The 19,187-nt window shown below is 40.6% G+C and overlaps 1 protein-coding gene across 1 annotated transcript; it reads left to right on the plus strand.

Moving 5' to 3' along the window:
* The first annotated feature begins 12,676 nt into the window (after positions 1–12,676).
* On the plus strand, positions 12,677–18,780 carry IGFBP1 (insulin like growth factor binding protein 1). The gene is made up of 4 exons (XM_041399529.1): positions 12,677–13,105; positions 14,809–14,987; positions 16,596–16,724; positions 17,888–18,780. Exons 1-4 carry the CDS (start codon positions 12,715–12,717, stop codon positions 18,017–18,019), a joined length of 831 nt encoding a protein of 276 aa, XP_041255463.1. The 5' UTR covers positions 12,677–12,714; the 3' UTR covers positions 18,020–18,780.
* Positions 18,781–19,187: the final 407 nt, after the last annotated feature.

Genomic DNA, 19,187 nt, shown 5'->3' on the forward strand with positions numbered 1-19,187 from the left:
TCTTTACCACTTACATACACGTACTTCTGCACTTGTGTGGTCCTAGCATGTGCACTTTCCTAGTTTATACTGGTTTTGCAGCTGTTCCAAGCACTAATTACCCCAAAGGGGAGAGGTCCTATTTAAAAGAGCTGCCAGTTCAGAATGGACACAAGGGGCACTTCTGCCTTTCCATTCCACAAACTGTAACTTGTAATATATCACATCCAAGGTGGCAGAGAAGGAGAAGTATATCCCACGCCAATATTATGAGACAGGCCAATCGACAGCATCTGTGTTACACCCCGAAATGTAAAAGTGGATTTGTGGCTTTACAATCTCTCTCAGGATTTAAAAGGAATTAGGATGTTTTTGCTAAAGATTCTTGAAGTGAAATTCTTCAGAATTTCTCAGGTGAACAGCATTATCCTCAGACCTGGCTTTCTGTGTAGCCAGGCAGTGGTGTGATGCTGTCCCTCAGTTCATGAGCCAAGTCACGCTCACTTGGTTTCAAGTTAAGTTAATGTTCTGGAATTTGTTTGTGTGTCTTACCCCGGCTGCTTGTCTGGCCTCCACAGGTTCCTCTGGCAACCAGAGAGCTACTGGCTGGTGTAGATCCCAAGCTGCTTTTGAGATAAAATAGGCATGGTTGCAGATGTGCAGCTATTTCCCCCTGAGCCTGCAAGCATTTCATCAGTATCTGTGATTTGTGCCAGGGGCTGAACTAAGATCAGGCAAGTGCAAGGTTAGCGTCAAACCCTCCTCTACCCCTGGGAAAAGCACAGATTAGTCTGGCTGCATGACCCAATGCTTAATCCAAATGACCCAGTTCTGCCTCTTGTTTATTTGTACCTCCAGATAGTCAGTTCCAGTTGCTCCTTCTTCAGGTTTCTTATACTAGTCTCAGGCAGTCTTGATACTGCTTCTGCTTTTCTTTCTCACTGTTGCCTCTCAAAGGCACTCTTGGCTTCTGCCCATCCAGTTTCTCGGTCTTCAAATATGTTCATTTAATATATTCTCCAATGTGGTCTCCAGCTCTTTCCTTCCTTATAAGACATAGATATATTTTGTCTTTAGTGCCTGCTCTTCACTGTTGGATTACTTGCCCATCTGATACCCTCTGATATTTGACACTGGTCTTCTGCCAAGACTCAGACTCTGTTGTCATGCCCCAAAGTGCCTTTGTCTACTTAGGTTGATGCCCTCCATGATGTTAGGCCAAGTGGAAAGGTCATGTGGGACAAGTTCCAGACCTTAAGAGGCCAGGGGTGTAGTTGCCGCAAAATTCCTTCTAAAGCCCTGCTTTGGGCTACATTAAATGCAAGATTAATCCAGGGAATATGGCTACCTAATGTCTAAGGTATCTTTGGCTTCATTCCAAGTGCAATGCAAAACTTCTGAAATTCAGAACACAGTAAATGATGGGAAGGTTCTTCAGGGAGCAAGGGTGCCATCCTGTCAGGTTCATAGAACTAGGTGGTCCCAATAAAATCCCAGTGGAGGAAAACAAATTGTACTGAATGGTAACACAGAACTGACTTTGAGTCTTTCCAAGTTTTCAAGCTCTATCAGGCAGACAGATGTGAAAAACCAAGGGGTCTCATGATTTTGCAAACTACTTCTATTTCCTCTCCAGAATGTTTAAAACTAAATAAAAATGACTATATAATATTTGTTTTGGAAAAAATTAGGTGTTCATGAGTTTGCAAAAGTTATAAAACTGCTTATAGTATTTAATAAGAATATTAATACAATCAACTGGTTCTTCAGGGGTTTTACAACATGTGTCTGATGTTCTGCAACCACAGTATCAATGGTTAATTGCAGGTAACAATCCCAAGGAATTTCAACCAGCCCTGTATATTACAGACCTTAGTGAATGGTGTTCTCAGAGAAAGGTTTGTGTCTAATTTATAAAATCAGGATGTTGGAAAATGTGAAACTAAATGTATTGAATTGCACTTACAAAACTATACTGCTATAACTATACTTCACATGTAAGAATATCCATGGGGAAAAAAAAATTTAAAAAACCCCACCAAACAACTAGTATTTCTTTCTTCTTCTTTTTCTGTATTTGTTTACAGAGCTTGAACTTCGTTTCATTTGTCCAGCAGACTCATAAACCTATTGGAATTAAATTTTTAAGTTTAAATTATATGGCCAGTTCTCTGTCATACTATGTATGTATACTTTGAAAGGAACAGACTTTGGGAGGAGCACTACTAGTATGCAGTTTCACTTTTTTTTTAATATTCATCCTCTAGTGGAAACAATGGCAAATTACTGTTTGATTAGTGCTTCTCTTCATGCATAAAGTTCCTTTATGAGTATTTATATTACAATATCATCACAGTGCAAAAAAAAAAATAAAAAATTCTTAAAGGGAGCTGTAAAATCCCTTTAAAAAAGAAGTCTTCCTTGCCAAGTATGGATTTTGGCTGAGGCTGAAACAGGTTAGACACCAGATCCTTATGAGAAGAGAATCCCCAAGACATCCTGTTCTGTAAAATAAAAAGCCCTTTTCCTGCATGAATGAATGTGAATCAGAGTTGCAACATGCTCTTGAGCTTTGGTGTTGTCCTGACTTTCAAATGCAATATGGACACAGTTGTAAGTTCACAACAGCTTTCTCATTGAGAGTGTTCTTTTAAGGCAGTATTTTTCCTTTTGGAGTGAAGCTATGACCTTGACCTATGGAGCTGTTTTCAGTACACTTGTCCCTGAATAGATATTACACAACCTACCTGCTGATGGTGACTAAGCATGATGTTAGAGGGAGAAGAACAAAAACACTACTAAGAACAGAGGGAAGAGACAGAAATGTCTTCACCCTGGATTTATGAGCTCAGCCTTGTTCCCACTGAAACAATGGTAGTACTCTCGTTGACAGAGCTGGGAGTGCTCTGCCCAGCTGTGGTGCTTCTGTAGGAGGCCAGTTTGAAGAGAAAAATGTTTAGCACATGTATTTAACACATTTTAGATTTATGTAACAGATAAATGGAAACTTCCTTTGCTTATCACAGCTGAACAATTTTAAAATAACTAGGAAAAGTGGGAAACTTAAATAAAAACAGATTTTTTTCCCCCCCTCTAAGTTACAACATAGTTACATTCCTGCTATGGACAAAACCCTGAGTAATAAATCACACAACCCTGTCACTGACCTGTACTTGGTTGTGTTTTGTTCTATAAGACATACAAACACACAGGTCTCCCTTAGCTCCATCTGTTGATGCACTCCACCATGCCTACTAAAACAGCTCCCTCCTCAATATTTCCAACTTACTAGAAACAAATGAACAAACAGTGAGCCTAGTAGCACCTAGAAAAGTTACAGCACTAGAAGCAACTGTGTAACATTTTCAAATATTGCTGAAAACTTGAACCAGGCACAGATCTTACCACTGCCTTTAGGATACAGACCTGAGCTGCTCACTCTCACCCTGCTGAAAACTTGCTCAGGCTTTCTACTACTACGTAGCTACCTAATGCTTCTATGCAATTAAATGGTGCTTAGCAGTGCAGCCAGTCCCAACAGGCATGTGAATCCTGTATAGCTTGACAGCTGCCAGTCTCCTGGGTATACTCTTACATGTGGCTTTGCAGCACTTACAGCAGCCGCACCCCTCCATCATGAAATGGTACATGTGCATGGAGATGTGCAACAGACACAAGTGAGATAGGAGTTCTGTCTATCTGATTTCAATTCCAGCAGCCCACAGTACAAAACTCTGGAAGTACAGATTGCATTTCAAATCCCCTTCTCATGTGAGATAGGAGCTGAAACCAAATGTCATGGCTCACAAGGCAGTAAGCATTGTTTCTAGCCTTACTGTGAAGTCAGTGCTTTTAAGTGTTACCTGTCAAATCAGTTCCACTTTGCCTAAGTGTTTATTAAAAAATAAGTTTGAACTTGCATCATTGTTCTACCACACACTGTCCTGGCCTGTGTGGTTTTTTTTATTTCTTTGTGGATTTCTTTGTGGGTTTTTTTTTTTCCCCTGTTTTACGTCATTTTTATAGCAGAAATGGAAAGAAAAAATGGGAAAAATATCCTCTTTTTTTTTTTCTGCTTCTTACTGTTGCTGCCATATTGATCCCTTTTGTTGTCCTCCACTTCATACTTTTGGCCTTTCCTAGCTCTACGTGTCCTACTGTAACTGTCTTCTGCTTTCACCTCTTCATGTCATTGCAGGTCTGTCCTTTGTAGTGACCTTCTCCTACGAACAGATACCATAATCTTCCTAAAGCTTACGTCTTCTCCTAAAGAGGCGGTGCCAGCAATTATAGGGGAAAAGAAATATCTCACACCTCTAAGAGACAAAAATGAAGATTCTCTTCATAGAAATTAAATAATTCAATTTTATATTATGGAAAGCTGATGCAAATTCAAATATAGGAAAGAAAGTATGTCAGGATTGCTGACAAAATTACTTGGAGTGGAACTGGATCCAAAAAAAGCACTTACAAGATGTCCAGGTAAAATGGGTTTCAAAGTAGCCAACAAAGAGAGCACAAGCAATTCATTGCATCTTATGGCATGCACTTAAATCAAATTGGTGTTGTGTGAAGAGTATTCATACAAAGGTCATGGATGCTTTAACATTTGTTACTCCTCTAGAAGAAAAAACACCACACAAACCCACAAAACCTGCACAAACCATAGCTCAGCAACAGCAAGAAGCCATGAGAAGACACTGCAATAAGATGGAAGGCTTGCAATTGCAATCAAAAACTATATTTACAAAACATATGTTATAAATAAACTGTTGATATGTGTTATAATTGTAACTGTGCTAAAAAGAAGAAAGAAGGGGTGGAACTGGAATAGTGGAGAAAGAAGTACTGTATGGCATCCTGAATACCTCTGGGTAGCTGAGAAGAAGTTCACTAAGACTGTAGGATTGGCAATTATACCACAAAGTTATGCTGCAAGCATGCAAATCAACAGTGCATTCTGACCTTTGCTAGTATATTCAGTAGAAGATTTTTTAGCCACAGCTGGGAGATGATAAAAATTGATAAAAGAAAACAAATCACAGAGCAAATTCCTTGTGTAAAACCAGCAAAATGAAAAGTCTATGATGATCACATTTGGAGAAGAGATGAATAAGAGAAGAAAAAACACTGTAGCAGATTCATGACACCACAAAGGTCTGTCGTCTAGTATAGCTTCTCAGAATGCAAAAACAGTGAGTTAAAGGAAAATAAGTCTTGATATGTTAAAATATTAGTTTATATTATTTTTTTGCATATTCTTAGTAAGTCTGTAAAACAGGTCTCTTCACAGGACAGTTATCTCTGAGAAAAATATCAGCTTATAGGGGAAATGTATTATACATTAATATGTAGAAGATTACATTAAAAGTAAGGAACCCGTGCCACAGCAGTTTTGGGAAGACTGTTTGTCTGTGGGAGGGACTCATGTTGCAGCAGGTGTAATAGGCTGCTTCTCATAAAAGTGGACCCACACTGGAGAAGTTCATGGAGAACTGTCTCCTGTGAGAGGGACGCCACAGTCACACAGGAGAAGGACCCCTCTCCCTGAACAGAGGAAGATCTCAGGGGACAAACTAACTAAAACCTCACCCCCTGTATTCCTGTGTTGTCAATGGGAAGGAGGGAGGGGCGGGGGGAAGAAAAGGTGGTTTTAAGGACTTATTTACTTCTTATTATTCTTCTCTAATTTCATTAGTAATAAATTCACTTTGTACCTCTAAGTTGAGCCTGCTTTGTCCTTGTTTTCTCCTGATCCTTATCTCAACTCATGAGCTCTTCTTTAATTTTTGATCTCCTCTGCCCAGCTGTGGCATGGGAGGGTGAGTGAGTGACTTTAGTGCATGCCTGGCATTTGGCCAGTGTGAAACCCGGCACTATGAGACACTAAAGCTTAGGCAAACCTGATTCCCAGGAGTGGCTTTCCTGATTTCAGCTCTCTGCGCAAGCCTCAGGCTCTCTAGAACTGACTGAAGTCCCAGAGTCCTGTCTCATGACATCTGAGGAAACAGTAGAGGCTCTGAAACTGAAAAAAAGTACTTGTGGTATTACTGTCAACAATGTAATAATAATAATAATGCTGAAATCAGAAATGCCTCAGGACAACAGACAAAAGGCAAGGAGAGATTTCCTGACAAAAGCAGCTGAGCAGTTTTATTTTTGTCAGAACTAGAACTGAATAGCCAAAATGTCAAAAACAAATTTAATTGATAGAAATGTGTCCTGTTTTAACAGCATTTATCACTTTGCTTGCTCTCTTGCTAGGAATGCCAGGCTGCTGTCTTCTGCTTTGCCTGCAGTCCTGGCCCTGTTCCTTTAGTAAGCACAGTTCTGGCATGTTTGTCACCAGTTTTGGCCTCCTACTTCAAGGGACAGTTGACCAGAGAAAAGGGACCTCTTGACTTACTCTAGTCTGGGTCCTATGACTATTCCTATTATTATTAGCATTTTTTAAAAATGAAAAGATCAAAGAATGGCACTTAACATTAAAGTACTATGAGCCAAACATATTCACAGAGGTTAAAATTCTCCATAAAACCTCAGAAGATCAGGAATTTGAAACATCAGGGGCTCCTCCAGTCTTGGGTTAGCAGTAAGTTTCTTTCACTATCCAGTCTATCTACTGTCAAAGAGAATATCCACTGTTGCACTTGACAAGGTAGAAAACAATACACATTAATTATTGCTGTCTGTTGTCCTCAGGCAACTGGCAGTGACTATGCAACTGGCTGTGACTATGATGGCCCTGGTCTGGGTCTGGATCTTCCTTTTTCTCCATCATGTCTACTTTTTTCCCCACTACATGTAGAAATGCTTGTGCCTGGAAAGCTATGTATTAGTTCAGGGAGAAAGGGGAGTTCATGTGAATCCTGGCATTTAACCTGTGTGACAGACCCAGACATTAAAGTAAGTGGTAGTCTTGTGTTCTTCAAACTTCACATGAGATGCTTGACTATATATTTGAAAGTGCTATTATGTTTAAATTGCTTAAAGAGTAAATCTCTGGGGAATTTGTCTTTTCCTTCATTGGCATAAGGTAGCAACAACTTCAGCAAGTAAACCTAATGGTGGTGAGGGCTGGGGTCTCACTCTCTCAGCACCTACAGCCTTCAGGGACTGCAGTAAAGGGCATACCACATGATCAGTGGTGTTCTTTTCTGTTTTGGGCCTGGAGAGACACAGTGGCTGAAAAACACAAAGATATTTAAACAACCTATCCTGGTTTAGATGCCTGGAGCCAGTGCTAAGGGGGTAATTTACCTTTTTGAAAGTCCCTTCTAAGCTATAGCTCAGTGTATTAGGCACTGAAAAGCCTTTATTTCCATGGCTGGTCACAGAAATACCCCTACCTGGGTTCAGTAATGCTGACTATACCAGAAGCAGTGAAGCAGAAGGGGTTTTTTAATATTAACTGTCCACACAGGAAATCATACGCTGTAACATGCTTTCAGCTTTGTCATACCACAGTAAGTCAAAATGTTTCTGTACTATTTTTCCAGCTAGGCAAATTGAGAAAGCAGCTGGCCCGTGGTAGGATTACAGGACTTTAACCTCTCTTGCCAGAAGAGTACAACCATTTGTAGAAAATAGTTTTCTGGCTGGTCTATCTATGTATGCACAACATTGCAAACAAGGTGTTTTACTCAGTGCCCAGACACTTTGGGTGCCACCGAGGAGAGAAACTACATTTTTCTCTTTTTTTCATGACCTGTGATTTAATGCAGAAAGTCCATAGAAGCCTTCGCTAGCTAGACTTGCCATGAGACAGCCTCTCACTATAGTTTCTGCAGGTTTAGTTTTAGGTATTTGTAAGCTATTTCCCACATTTTAGCCAAATTAATTGCTGGGGCAAAATAGCAAAAGTCAGTCTGCTTCCAAAAGTTAGTGCAACACAAACTTGGAACATGTCCTTCTCTGCATCCAGAATTTAAATCTAAAAGCCTTATTTAACCAATCAAAATAGATAAATAAGACCAAATGGTTAATATGTCATTGCAACAAAATGACAACAATCAAAAAAATGTTTGAATCAAATTATCCGTCAAGAACCTAACACAATCAATTGATTGGAATTCCTGATAACCCACACAGCTGAAATAAAGCATTCTTTTATATCAAACAAACTCAGGGAAGAAACTAGGGGTTTTATATTTGCATCATAGCTGTTTCTCTTCATATGCTTGATGCCACTTGTGTGTGGTATGTGTGTGTATGCATCATAATGGTTTTGGATACTGTGTTAGTTTTGCATCACAGAAGTGATGTTTTGGGAGAGACGGTTAGCAGTCTCTTCTGTGTCTGACAGGAAACCAATCAGTAGTTGGTTCTGGGAATTGATAATCTCTTAAACCATTGGAAAGCTATACACGCTTCTGTGAAAAACACGTGTTAAGGACGAAAGAAACCCAGGAACTCTTTTCTTTTCCCTTCCGTCTGGCAAAGAGGTAACACAGCCGGCCGGGCCCCTGTCTCGGCCAGGCAGGGCCAGGCCGGGCCAGGCGGCCCCCGCCCCCGGGACAGCCCCATCGGCTGCCGGGCAGGGCAGAGGAGAAGCCCTCGGCCCCGGCGTGCTGGCTGCTGAGATCCCCCGTGCTGGCTGCTGAGATCCCCGTGTTGGCTGCTGAGATCCGAGACGCCCTCCCCGCCACAAAGTGCCGAGGCCGGCCGAGGCCACGTGACCATCCCCAGGCCCCAGGCGGGATGTTGACTCTTTCAGCGCTTCGGTCTGTTGAGTCTCACTGCTTCAGTCCTCCCTCGGGTGAGAGAAAAGGTCAGAAGTGCAGACACGTAAATAAGCAACATGAAAACATCGAGGTCAGTGAAGAAGAAGTCAAGTCCCAGATAGGAGGGATGAGCCTTTAGTTTTAGGCTGAAGTCCTCTTATAAAGCTATGGAGTAGGATTCTTTTCCCTGTAACACATGAAGGTATGGGGGAATGAAAGTGTTCAAATTGTAGATATCGATCAAAGGTCTCTATGTTAAAGTAAGCAGGTGTTAAAGTAGCTCTAATCTTACTAGAAGTTTGAGCAGAGGAGAGCAGAGTGATGAAGTTCCTGTGCCCCCAGGAAGAGAAGATCTCTGTTCCTAGAGATGAAGATGATTTCAGAGATTGATAATGAGAACCTTTGCTTTTAAACAACTCATCTTTAAAACTGTACCCCATAAGTTGACATGGCCCATAAACACAGCTGTGGGAGATGCTGTGAAAACAGGAGGGATTTCACGAGTGCAGATTTCCCTGGGCAGTTGTTATTCGTGGAAATTAAAAGCCATGAAAAAACTGTTTTCTTGTGGAGAACTCTCCATGACATTAACAAGAGGACTTCTCTCCCTGAGTGAACTGAAGAAATACTATTCTAGAGGGGGTAAACTGACTGGAAATTTTAGGTTTTGTTTCTGTACATTATCAGTGGGAAAGAAAAGGTTGTTGGGGGAGGAGAAGCGTTCTGAAGGATGTGTTCTGATTCTTATTACTCTTTCTTTTAGTTGCTATTAATAAATTTTTCTTTATACCCTTTTAAAGTTTTGAGCCTGCTTTGCCTCTCTCGTAATCCTATCTCACAGCAAGAAATAAGTAAGTACATTCTAATGAGTGCACTAGTAATTGACCAGGACTGAAGCCACACTAATTATTACATTAGCCAAGAAATCTCCAATTAGCAAACCAAAACCACTACAGATATTAAGCTTAAAAATTAGAATTAGTTTTTTACCTAAAAAGAGGTAATGAGGATATTCCACTGTTTATTTGGGTTTTTTTAAAACCTATCCAGATAAGCAGTCTCAGTAGGAAATTATTTGGATAAAAATTACTTGTACCCAGATGTATATAGAACTTTACATTCTGTGAGTCACTTCATATGACTTTAAAGAAAAAGAATTTAAAAATCCCAGACTTTATTTATCATTCAAAGTGAAGTAATTGACTAAGAATTATTGAGAAACCAATGGGAAAATCTTGCAGAAAAACTAATCCTTGCCTGAGATTCATGGGTGTCTTTTGACAAGTGGTTCAAGTTAGTAGTCAACTGTTGGAAAACCTAAAAATTACCATCAAAAGTCTTCAGTAAACAGAACTTTACATCAATAATGTTTTTAACCTCCTGGCTCTTATCTGTTTGTGTTCTTTAAAGAAATGTCAGGGTCAGAGATGGAGATTGGTAGATGAGTTGTAGTATTACATCAGACAGAGTCTACATAAACATATACACTACTTTCACTTCATTGATGTCCCATGGCCTATATGAAAGCATTGTCTGGTTGATTGATACTGCCCTAAGTCATCATAATCAGTTCTAACATATGTTCATTACATTTACATAAATGAATTATGAAGGGACTGATTTTTATGGGTGTACCTTTTGTACAGAAGAACATCTCTCAAATTCTGCTTTGGCAGATTTTTAGGTTTCCTCAATTTGATTTCACAAAAGATCGCAAGTGAAAAAAGGGCTGGGCCACGATTTCAAGTGCACCTGGAGCCATGAAGGGAATAGACAAAAAACACTTTCAAAAACACTTTTCACTTTGTGGGGAGGAGTGTTGTTTATCTTTTGTTTCTCTTACTGGATACACTGAAAAAAACCTGACTTGTAAAAGGCTGAAAGTTCTTAGGAATTGCCTGAGCAGTTCAGATACTGCCAGGTGCCTGACAGCAAAGAAAAATGTGCCAAAGACCTGAAAACATGATGGTGCATGGGAAGAATGAGATTTTTTTGAAATTGTAGTTTTTTTATGTAGACCTGTACTTTAGAAAATCATGCTCTTCTTGCATTGTGTCTATCTTGTTACTTCAAAATGATGGTGATGAGTTAAAAAATCCTTTTTAAAAATCATTTCACTTACTAAAAGCTGTTTACTCTCAGTTCACCTCGGTTTTTTTAAACAGAAAAACTGCAGGCAGGACAGCAGCAGGCTGGAGTACAGTAATTTCAGAGACCAGTAGCTTATGTTAAGCAGTCAATGATCCTCAATTCTGTTCATAAAAAGCTGTCTAAACAGCAAAATCCATAGATAAGTCGATGAATACACATATATACATATACAAAGGCATATGAGTTCTTTGGGTCTTTGTCATTTTACAACTTCCCATTAATATTTTTTTTTTCATGTTTCTTCATGAAAGAGACTTTGTGTTGCATTGTTTCCTTTTTCTCTTTGGGAGAGGAAATACACATTCCTGTATACTTTTCAGTTCATTTTGAATGGTAAGGGAGTAATCGTTTTTCAAGACAGATGCACAAGAAAAAGTAGAAATGAAAGTGGGAAAATAGTTTAAAAAGTCTAATTGCAGTTGTTGTGCCCTACATTTTTAGCCAAAATTTACTCCCTGTCAAACATGCAAAGTCCACAGAATTATTTTTAAATCTGTAAAATTAGGTTTCTTTAAAGTACTTCAAAATACTAATGAGTCTAATGAGTTTCAGCTTTGGTGTATCGAGATAGACATGCCCAAAAGTATTTGAATTTTTAAAAATAATAATTAAGTGAAAATGTTTCAAGTCTGTAATCAGTGAGAATGCTTTTGAGAACTGACTTATGAATATAGAGGGGTAGGAAATCACTATATTGTAAATAAAACCTTTGGCATCAGTATTGGAGAACAGAGTGAATAACGACATTAAACATGCTCTGCAGTTCTGCTTCACTTTCTTTCACATAAATGATGTGTTTACAAAAGAAGATAAATAAATGTAAAAAAAAAAAATCAACTAAACGAAAAATCATGCTGCATTACATGACTTTGCAATGGAATGTGCTATTTCAATCTTGGTACATACTGTGAATACCAGGATAAAATAATCTGTTCAGCATAGTGAAGTTAGAGTACTTTTACTAGAGTGACAACTGTTGCAGGCAAAGCAAAAAAGGAAAGATTTCCCACCTACACCTCCCCTAGGTGATACATGAGGAGATGGAGAGTGTTAAAAGCAGGTATCTCATTTATTTTTTAACTGTTTGACAAAATACTGGTTTCCCTGAAGTGCATGTTTTGGGGACTGCTCCTTCTCTCACCCCAGGAGCAAAACTGAACCCAGGCACACGAGATCCTGCTTCAGCTGCACAGCCACGCCCGGAGGTTAATGCAAGGACTCCTACGTGCATGTGTGCAGTAGTTACAAGATCCTGATGGCTTTATTACCCTTGAGGCCTCCTCTTCGGTATGTCAATGTACTCCTAGCCTGCAGCCACATGATGAAAATTAAACAAGGGTTTGTTGCATTTGTTGCTGTGGAAATATGAATTCAGTTGCTTCAGTTTCAATGGGATTTCCCTCCTCCCCCCACCCCTCCCCCCTTGTTTTTTGAACATTGACATTTTTATGAAAAGTCAAGAACAGGAGACATTTGTGACAAGCAAAAAGGGAGGGGATAGCCCCCACTCATACATTTCCTTCTGCCAATTCTGTCTCCAGCCCCCACCACATTTTTCCTCGTTAACTGTGTTGGGGCAAAGAGGTGGGAGTGAGGGAATAAAAGCATTCCTGCATGTCTGGAGGAAAGAAAATAGATAAAGGAGGAAAGTGAAAGGGGAGGGGAACAGCGGCCAGGGACTTGAACTGCCAGTGAAAAGACGCTTCTTCGGCCCCTCTGTTCAGATAATAGTTAACTCGGGGTTAAAGATCAATACTCAGGCAAAGCACTGTATAAATGGCCCGGGCATGCCGAATGTATGTGAGGTGCCTCCTGCTCTCCAGGCCGCCAAGCTGCCCTGCCCCGGCCCCTGCTCAGCGGCATGAGTGGCTCGCGATGCGCACCGTGCCGCGGCTGGCTCCGGGCGCTGCTGCTCCCGGCGCTGCTGCTGCTGCCGGCGCTGCCGGCCACCCGCCTCGCCCGCGGCTCGCAGCCCGTGCTCTGCGCCCCCTGCACCCCGGAGAGGCTCGCTCTGTGCCCGCCCGTCCCGCCCGACTGCCCAGAGGCTGCCCGGCAGCCCGGCTGCGGCTGCTGTCAGATCTGCGCCCTCGGGCTGGGGCAGCCCTGTGGGGTTTACACCGCCCGCTGCCGCCTGGGGCTCCGCTGCCATATCCCTGCCGGGGAGTCCCGACCCCTTTCCGCCCTCATCCAGGGGCACGGGACGTGCATGCCCGTCAGCGAGGTCGGAGGGATGCGCACAGAAGAGCCGGCAGGTACCGCGCCATCGCGTCCCCGCTCCGCGCCGCCTCACGAGCCGGGCCGGGAGCTGCGCGCCGGGCGCTGCTGCACAGCCCTCGCCGAGCGCTACCCGAGGGATTGGCAGGCGCGACGGGGGCTGTGGGAGCCAGAAGCTGGGAACAATGAGCGAAGTTAGGGAAGCGTCTGAAATATAGGGAGGCTGGAATGCACTTTCCAGGGAAACGTGCTCTGACCTGTTCGAGGTGAGATGCATCCTGGTGCCGGGCCTAAAATGTTCCCAGCAAGCTAGTACGCTACAGTCTGAAAGCAAGAAAACCATAAAGCATAGTCATGGAACAATGCAGAATAACTACAGTGAAGTATCTGGGAGGCTGCAGACAGTTTTTCTTTGGTAGCAGACAGTAGCTGGAGTAGGACAAATGTTTTATAGGCTTTGGTTATGTCCATCTCTAAAAGTCATGATAGAGAATGAAAAGGCTTTGTGCCTGGGAATAAAATCTACCTGGAGCAGTGTAGCCAAATTATCTTGAGGCAAAAAGGCATCTTAAGCATCTTAGACTATATGATGGGCAGGAACTTCTTCAGTGTTATTCTTTTTCATTTTATTATGATTATTATTACAATGATGATGATTGTTATTATTTTCATCATCACTACTGCTTTGTCTATGAAGTGGTGATTAAGGTAGCTCGGTACCATTGCAAAAATAATCATCGTTGACTCAAAATAACAATAGCCATTAGTAGAAGTAAGTGGAGTTTCTCCTGTAGTTGAGGGTGTGGGGGAGGCAGAGAGCAATGACCAAACTGAGTATTTAAGCTACGTGCATTAAACTTGATTTGATTTTTCTAGTTTGCTTCCTTCCTTCCTTCCTTCCTTCCTTCCTTCCTTCCTTCCTTCCTTCCTTCCTTCCTTCCTTCCTTCCTCCCTTCCTTTCTTTCTTCCTTTCTTTCCCTCCTCAGTTTCTCACCTTCATTTTTTCTTGAACATTGTCAGTCCATTGCCTGTTTACAGCCTTGATCCAACAAGTAATTTAGACACATAAAAATTTTATCCTATGATGAATCACCTGCAATTGCAAAGAGCTTCTCTTTCTTTCAGTGGAAGAGTTCACACATGCTGATTTAGGCACTGGTATGAAGGCAAAGATCAGGCAGAAACAAACTATTTTCTGCCAATTCTTTGCTATTTGGTCTACTGCAGAGCAGCAGGAGCTACTTCTGACCTCTGTGAATTGCTACCCCTTCTTATTTATGAGGCAAGAGCAAAGTACAGGATACCATGGGATGAGGTCCTGACCATTTCCTCTCATGAATAAAACCAGAAATACATCACACTGACAAAAATCTAAATTCATTACAAGTTTACCTTCAATCTTTTCTCATTTAGTCAAGTTTCTACAACCAACTGTAGTCAAGAAGGTTTTTTTTCACTTCTAACAGACAGGCTGCATCTTCATCTTTGTGATTCAAGTAATTTTGAAGGATCATAAAATAACCAACTTGTTAGAGAATAGTTGCTAAGCCCTTCTATGAATTTATTATCAAAGTATAATTTGCCATGCTGCACATGTAATTTATTCTTACAGTATCTACTCTAATGGATGTCTGAGATATTGCTTTTATTTTGGTTGATCTTTCTCTTCACCTTTTTAAACTTTGAGAAATAAATGCCAAATTTCACTGAAGATGTTTACTTTAATATCATTCACTTCCAGATTCTATAGAACCTGATGATATGCCTCTGGAAAGCACTGAAATAACACAGGATCTGCTGCTGAACTATCAGTTGATGTTTTCCATAGGCCAGGATAAATCCATTCCCTGGAATTCCATCACTGCATATGAAAATATGAAAGCAAAGAGAATATTGGAACTCAAGAAATGGAAAGAGCAGGTGGGTTTTCTTTGTAAAATTTTCAGACACCATTTCAGTAGAGCCTCGCAAAAAATTTCTAGCAGCAACATTGAAATATCATTATTTTGGGTAGCTGGCAAACCAGCTTTTGGAATGTTCTCATCACATGCTTGAGGAACAGACTGGAGCCATAATAACAGGCATGCACCAGGTATGTCCTAAACAGACTTCATGCAGAGGCTGAATGTTTAACCATATTTACGATCAGATTATAACCTGCCCCTTTAATTTACAGGAATCTGTATTAAATTCTCGGACTCCTTTTTAGTTTTACTTAAGAAAAGGCATTTTTCACTGGTCCAACACACAGCAAAATAACAAGGAGTCCTTCTATGTAGTTATTGATGAAACATCAATGCAAAACAAAATGTGATTCTCTCTGATCACAAGGAAACGCTATTAAGTATATTCATGTTGAAAGAAAAAAACCTCTACAATTAAAGTGGGGCTTGACACTGCAAAATTCTAGTGGGTAATGAGAATGTACGGCCTTTGCAAGCAGGTTTGTGTTTGAGGGCACCAGAGGGCACCAGAGAACCACGGTTAGACTGGTCCCAGGCGGCAGCAGCACCCCTGCATTGTGGAGCTGGGTTAGTCGGGCAGCACAGCTTAGGTTCGTAATAGTCGCTGACAAAATGGAAGAGAAAAAGAAAAAATATACTAATCACCACCCTACCTTAGGGAAGCCTCATTCCATATCCAGAGAAGGACTTAATCACAGATTTAGTTTGAACTGTTATGTACATGTGCTGTTAGCTGCAGTTCTGATTTTCAGGGCTTCTGCTTTTCTCACCCTGAGCCACAGATAAATCCACAGGCTGGACTATGACAGCTTATATGAGGGGCTAACATGGGGAGATTTTGTAAAAGCAGAGGTTACATTTTCACTCAAAAAATAGAAATATTTGTTCCGTTACTTTTCCTTTCATGTACTGATTCAAATGTGTTAGGTACTATTGATGTACAGAAATTGTAACTTTCAAAAAAGAGAGCCAGCAAATTGTGGAAACAGTGAATATTGCAAACAGTTCTTCATTCCCAGTTCCAAGAACTTTGGGGTTTGGTCCCAGAGCTACAGAATGGCTCCATGTTGCTTTGGCAACGGTTCTGTCCTGTACAAAAGATAACAAACATTCAGATATTTGTTCTTGCACCATCTATATATGTCTTGCACTTATCCTCCATATATCAACAGAGCACAAGGCCATGGCAACCTGGAAGACATGACCAATGTCATGTACCAGTCTTCTAACTTCCACCGCCCTATAAGAGGAGAGATTGTATCCTCTAAGCAGTAATGTGTTTACTTGTGCAGGTTAAATTTTCTTGAGTGCCAATTTAAGGACTAAAATCTCCATGTTTATGAGAACAAAAAAAACCTCAAAGAATAAAAACAAAGGTCTGAATGCAACACCAGAGTTTTCTGGCTGTGCTCCTCCTGAAAAAAGAAAAACTACATGCAAAACAGTCTGGTGTAGAGTTTATGCCTAATAAGTATTTTCAGCTTTTTACTGTCTATGTTCTGATGACCTTTTATGTAGCTGATTTACTTGTGACTTCGGTATTCATACCATGGTATTCTTGCAGGGTCCTTGTCAGAAGGAGCTCTACAGAGCCCTGTATAAATTAGTGAAGGCTCAGCAGAGAAGCAGAGGGGAGATTTACAAATTTTACTTGCCCAACTGCAACAAGAATGGATTTTACCACAGCAAGCAGGTACGTGCCTTTTCCCCCTCTCTGCTCACAGCAGTGCTGTGACTAGCCTGATACAGCCAACACTTTCACAACCCTCTGCTCCCAAACTCACAAGTTTCCAGCAGGTTGTGAAAACAGGGATACTTAGAGCAGATGGTTTGTCCTTCTCTTCAAGGTGAGCTGCATACTGGTGGCTGTCAGCAATAGAGGCAGAAGTCTTTTCCCTTCACAAAACAGGTGCACTCAAAGCCTTTTCCAAAATATTTTAGCCCTATCTGCTCCCATGTACCTGACTTGTTAGCATTCATACTTGAATTTGACATTAATTCATAATATCCCTACCTGCCAAAACCCATTGAATATATATAATATTCACTATGTAAAAAGAGGGCTCTCAGCTCATAGGCAGTGGAAAACCTACATAGGCAGTGAGAAAAAAAAAACAAACAAACTCTTTAGAGCAAAATTTACCTTCTGAAAGCTTGACAAAAATACTGATTTGTGCTGTCTGTGGATTAGATTATTTGCTAATTTCCATTATGCCCTCAAAAAAAATCTATTGCAAGTTACAGCAAGAGTAATCTGCAAAACTAACTAAAGCTCTGAACTTCAAGCCACACCCTGTAATCACAGGTCATGCGCACAAATTTAGTAGGTCTGCATAATTCTATGTCACCAAGACTCCTTGCTTTTGGGCATTGCATCATGTGACTCATGAATACTGTGACCTGGGATCTAATAAAGCACAAACAGAAACCTGTTTAAGCCCCTCCTCAAGAAAAAAACCCAAAACATACCACCTTATTTGTCTCCTTGTGTGAAGACACAGAAAATTCAATCACTGCTCTCACCCTATGAGATTGTATATTCTGCCATCCTTCCATTTCTCACACTGGCACTGGAAGATATTGCTTTTTTCTACTGCTGTTTACCAAGGACTGGACAGTGTTAAATCTGAGGTTGCTCTTGTGATAGCTGAGCTTAGGTCTTGGTTCCCTAACCGAGTGTGTTGTTTAGAGTCCCTGCATACCACGGCATTCAAAACAAGCTTGTGCATGGCAGGTTTTCACCTTCTGATCCTAATTGAGTCCAACACCTCTATTGGCAGTACCTCACAGGTAATCTTACAGATCTTACAGTTACTTATTGTGATTGTTTTGGTTTTTTTTCTAATAATATTCTAGTGTGAAACTTTGCTGGATGGAGAATCTGCTGAATGCTGGTGTGTCTATCCAAAAAATGGCAGAAGAATTCCTGGATCTCCAGCAATTAAAGGAGACCCAGAATGTCAACAGTATCTCACCTCACAAGAATAAAACTAAACCCCAGCGTTTTTCACAACAAGCTTTCTGTGGGACCTGTTATAGTCAGGAACTATTCCAGTCAGGAGCCATTTCACTAATGTAGTCTTGTGCACCTGATTTTGAGTGTATGAGTAACCCCATAAAGTAAAATTTTTACTGCACTGAGATTGCCTACATGTTTAAGTGACAAATGTGAGCTACTGCAAGATCAAATCCTATAATCTTGTATGTATTGTTTGTATAATATTATATATACACTCATATGTAAAGCTGATTAATTATTTATTTCGCAGTGCATGCATTTTTGTCTCTATGTGTTGTTACTAATTTATATTCTCAAACACTTCATAACTTTATATTTAAATACTTAATATTATTGCGCTTAAATATATCATCATTTTGGAGGAATGCTGTAACTTAAGCCTTCAAATGGCATGGCTATTGGAAAAAATGGCTTGTAAACTTGCATTTTTGTACTATGTATTTATAGATGTAAAACTGAATTTTTAAAAATAGATTTCAGTAGAAAGCATGCTTAGAAACTTATTTAAAACATGTTTTGTGAACATATTATGTTACTTTTACACCTCTGTTTCAATGCCAGTCTGTTTCTTAAAAAAGAAGTATTATATACCAGAGCTCCTGATGGGACAGTATTTGTATATTTTTTAAACATATACACTGGATAAATGGCAAAACACAATACGATATTCTGTAACACCTTTGACAAGTGTAAGTCGTTCACAATGTTGATGATATTTAAAATGAGCTATTAAAAGTCTTCTGCTCTGCCCTTGTCTCTTGTTTTCTGTTTGTTTCCCCTCAGCAGTCTGACCTCAGCAGGAAAACAGGCAAAAGCCTTGGAAATCTGCCTCCTGAATGCCATGCTACTTTTACGTTCGATGAGTTTCCTTCTTTTGGTCTCTCTGCCCTGTTGCCCTAGTCGTGTCCTCTCCAGTCCCAGCTGCACTGTGCAAGCCTCTGTCTTGGGCAAAATAGCAGCCTCCAAGGGAAGTTATTAAAAGATTTCCTGGATAGGAAATCTGGATACCTTTCTCCACTCAAATGCCCAAGGCAGCAGTATTAGTACATTTACAAGATAACATCAAGAATAGAAGGAGCCATTTCCTGCACAGAAAGTCAGAGGTTATAAAAAGAAGGCTGGGAAAAAAACCAGCCT

Source organism: Onychostruthus taczanowskii, unplaced genomic scaffold (assembly GCF_017590055.1).
Source record: "Onychostruthus taczanowskii isolate IOZ18803 unplaced genomic scaffold, ASM1759005v1 scaffold163, whole genome shotgun sequence".
NCBI lineage: Eukaryota > Metazoa > Chordata > Aves > Passeriformes > Passeridae > Onychostruthus > Onychostruthus taczanowskii.

Coding starts and splice junctions, on each gene's coding strand:
- IGFBP1 (XM_041399529.1), top strand. CDS start 12,715: ATGAGTGGCTCGCGATGCGCACCGTGCCGCGGCTGGCTCCGGGCGCTG. Junction 13,106..14,808: donor GCGCACAGAAGAGCCGGCAG/GTACCGCGCCAT, acceptor ATTCACTTCCAG/ATTCTATAGAACCTGATGAT. Junction 14,988..16,595: donor TCAAGAAATGGAAAGAGCAG/GTGGGTTTTCTT, acceptor GTATTCTTGCAG/GGTCCTTGTCAGAAGGAGCT.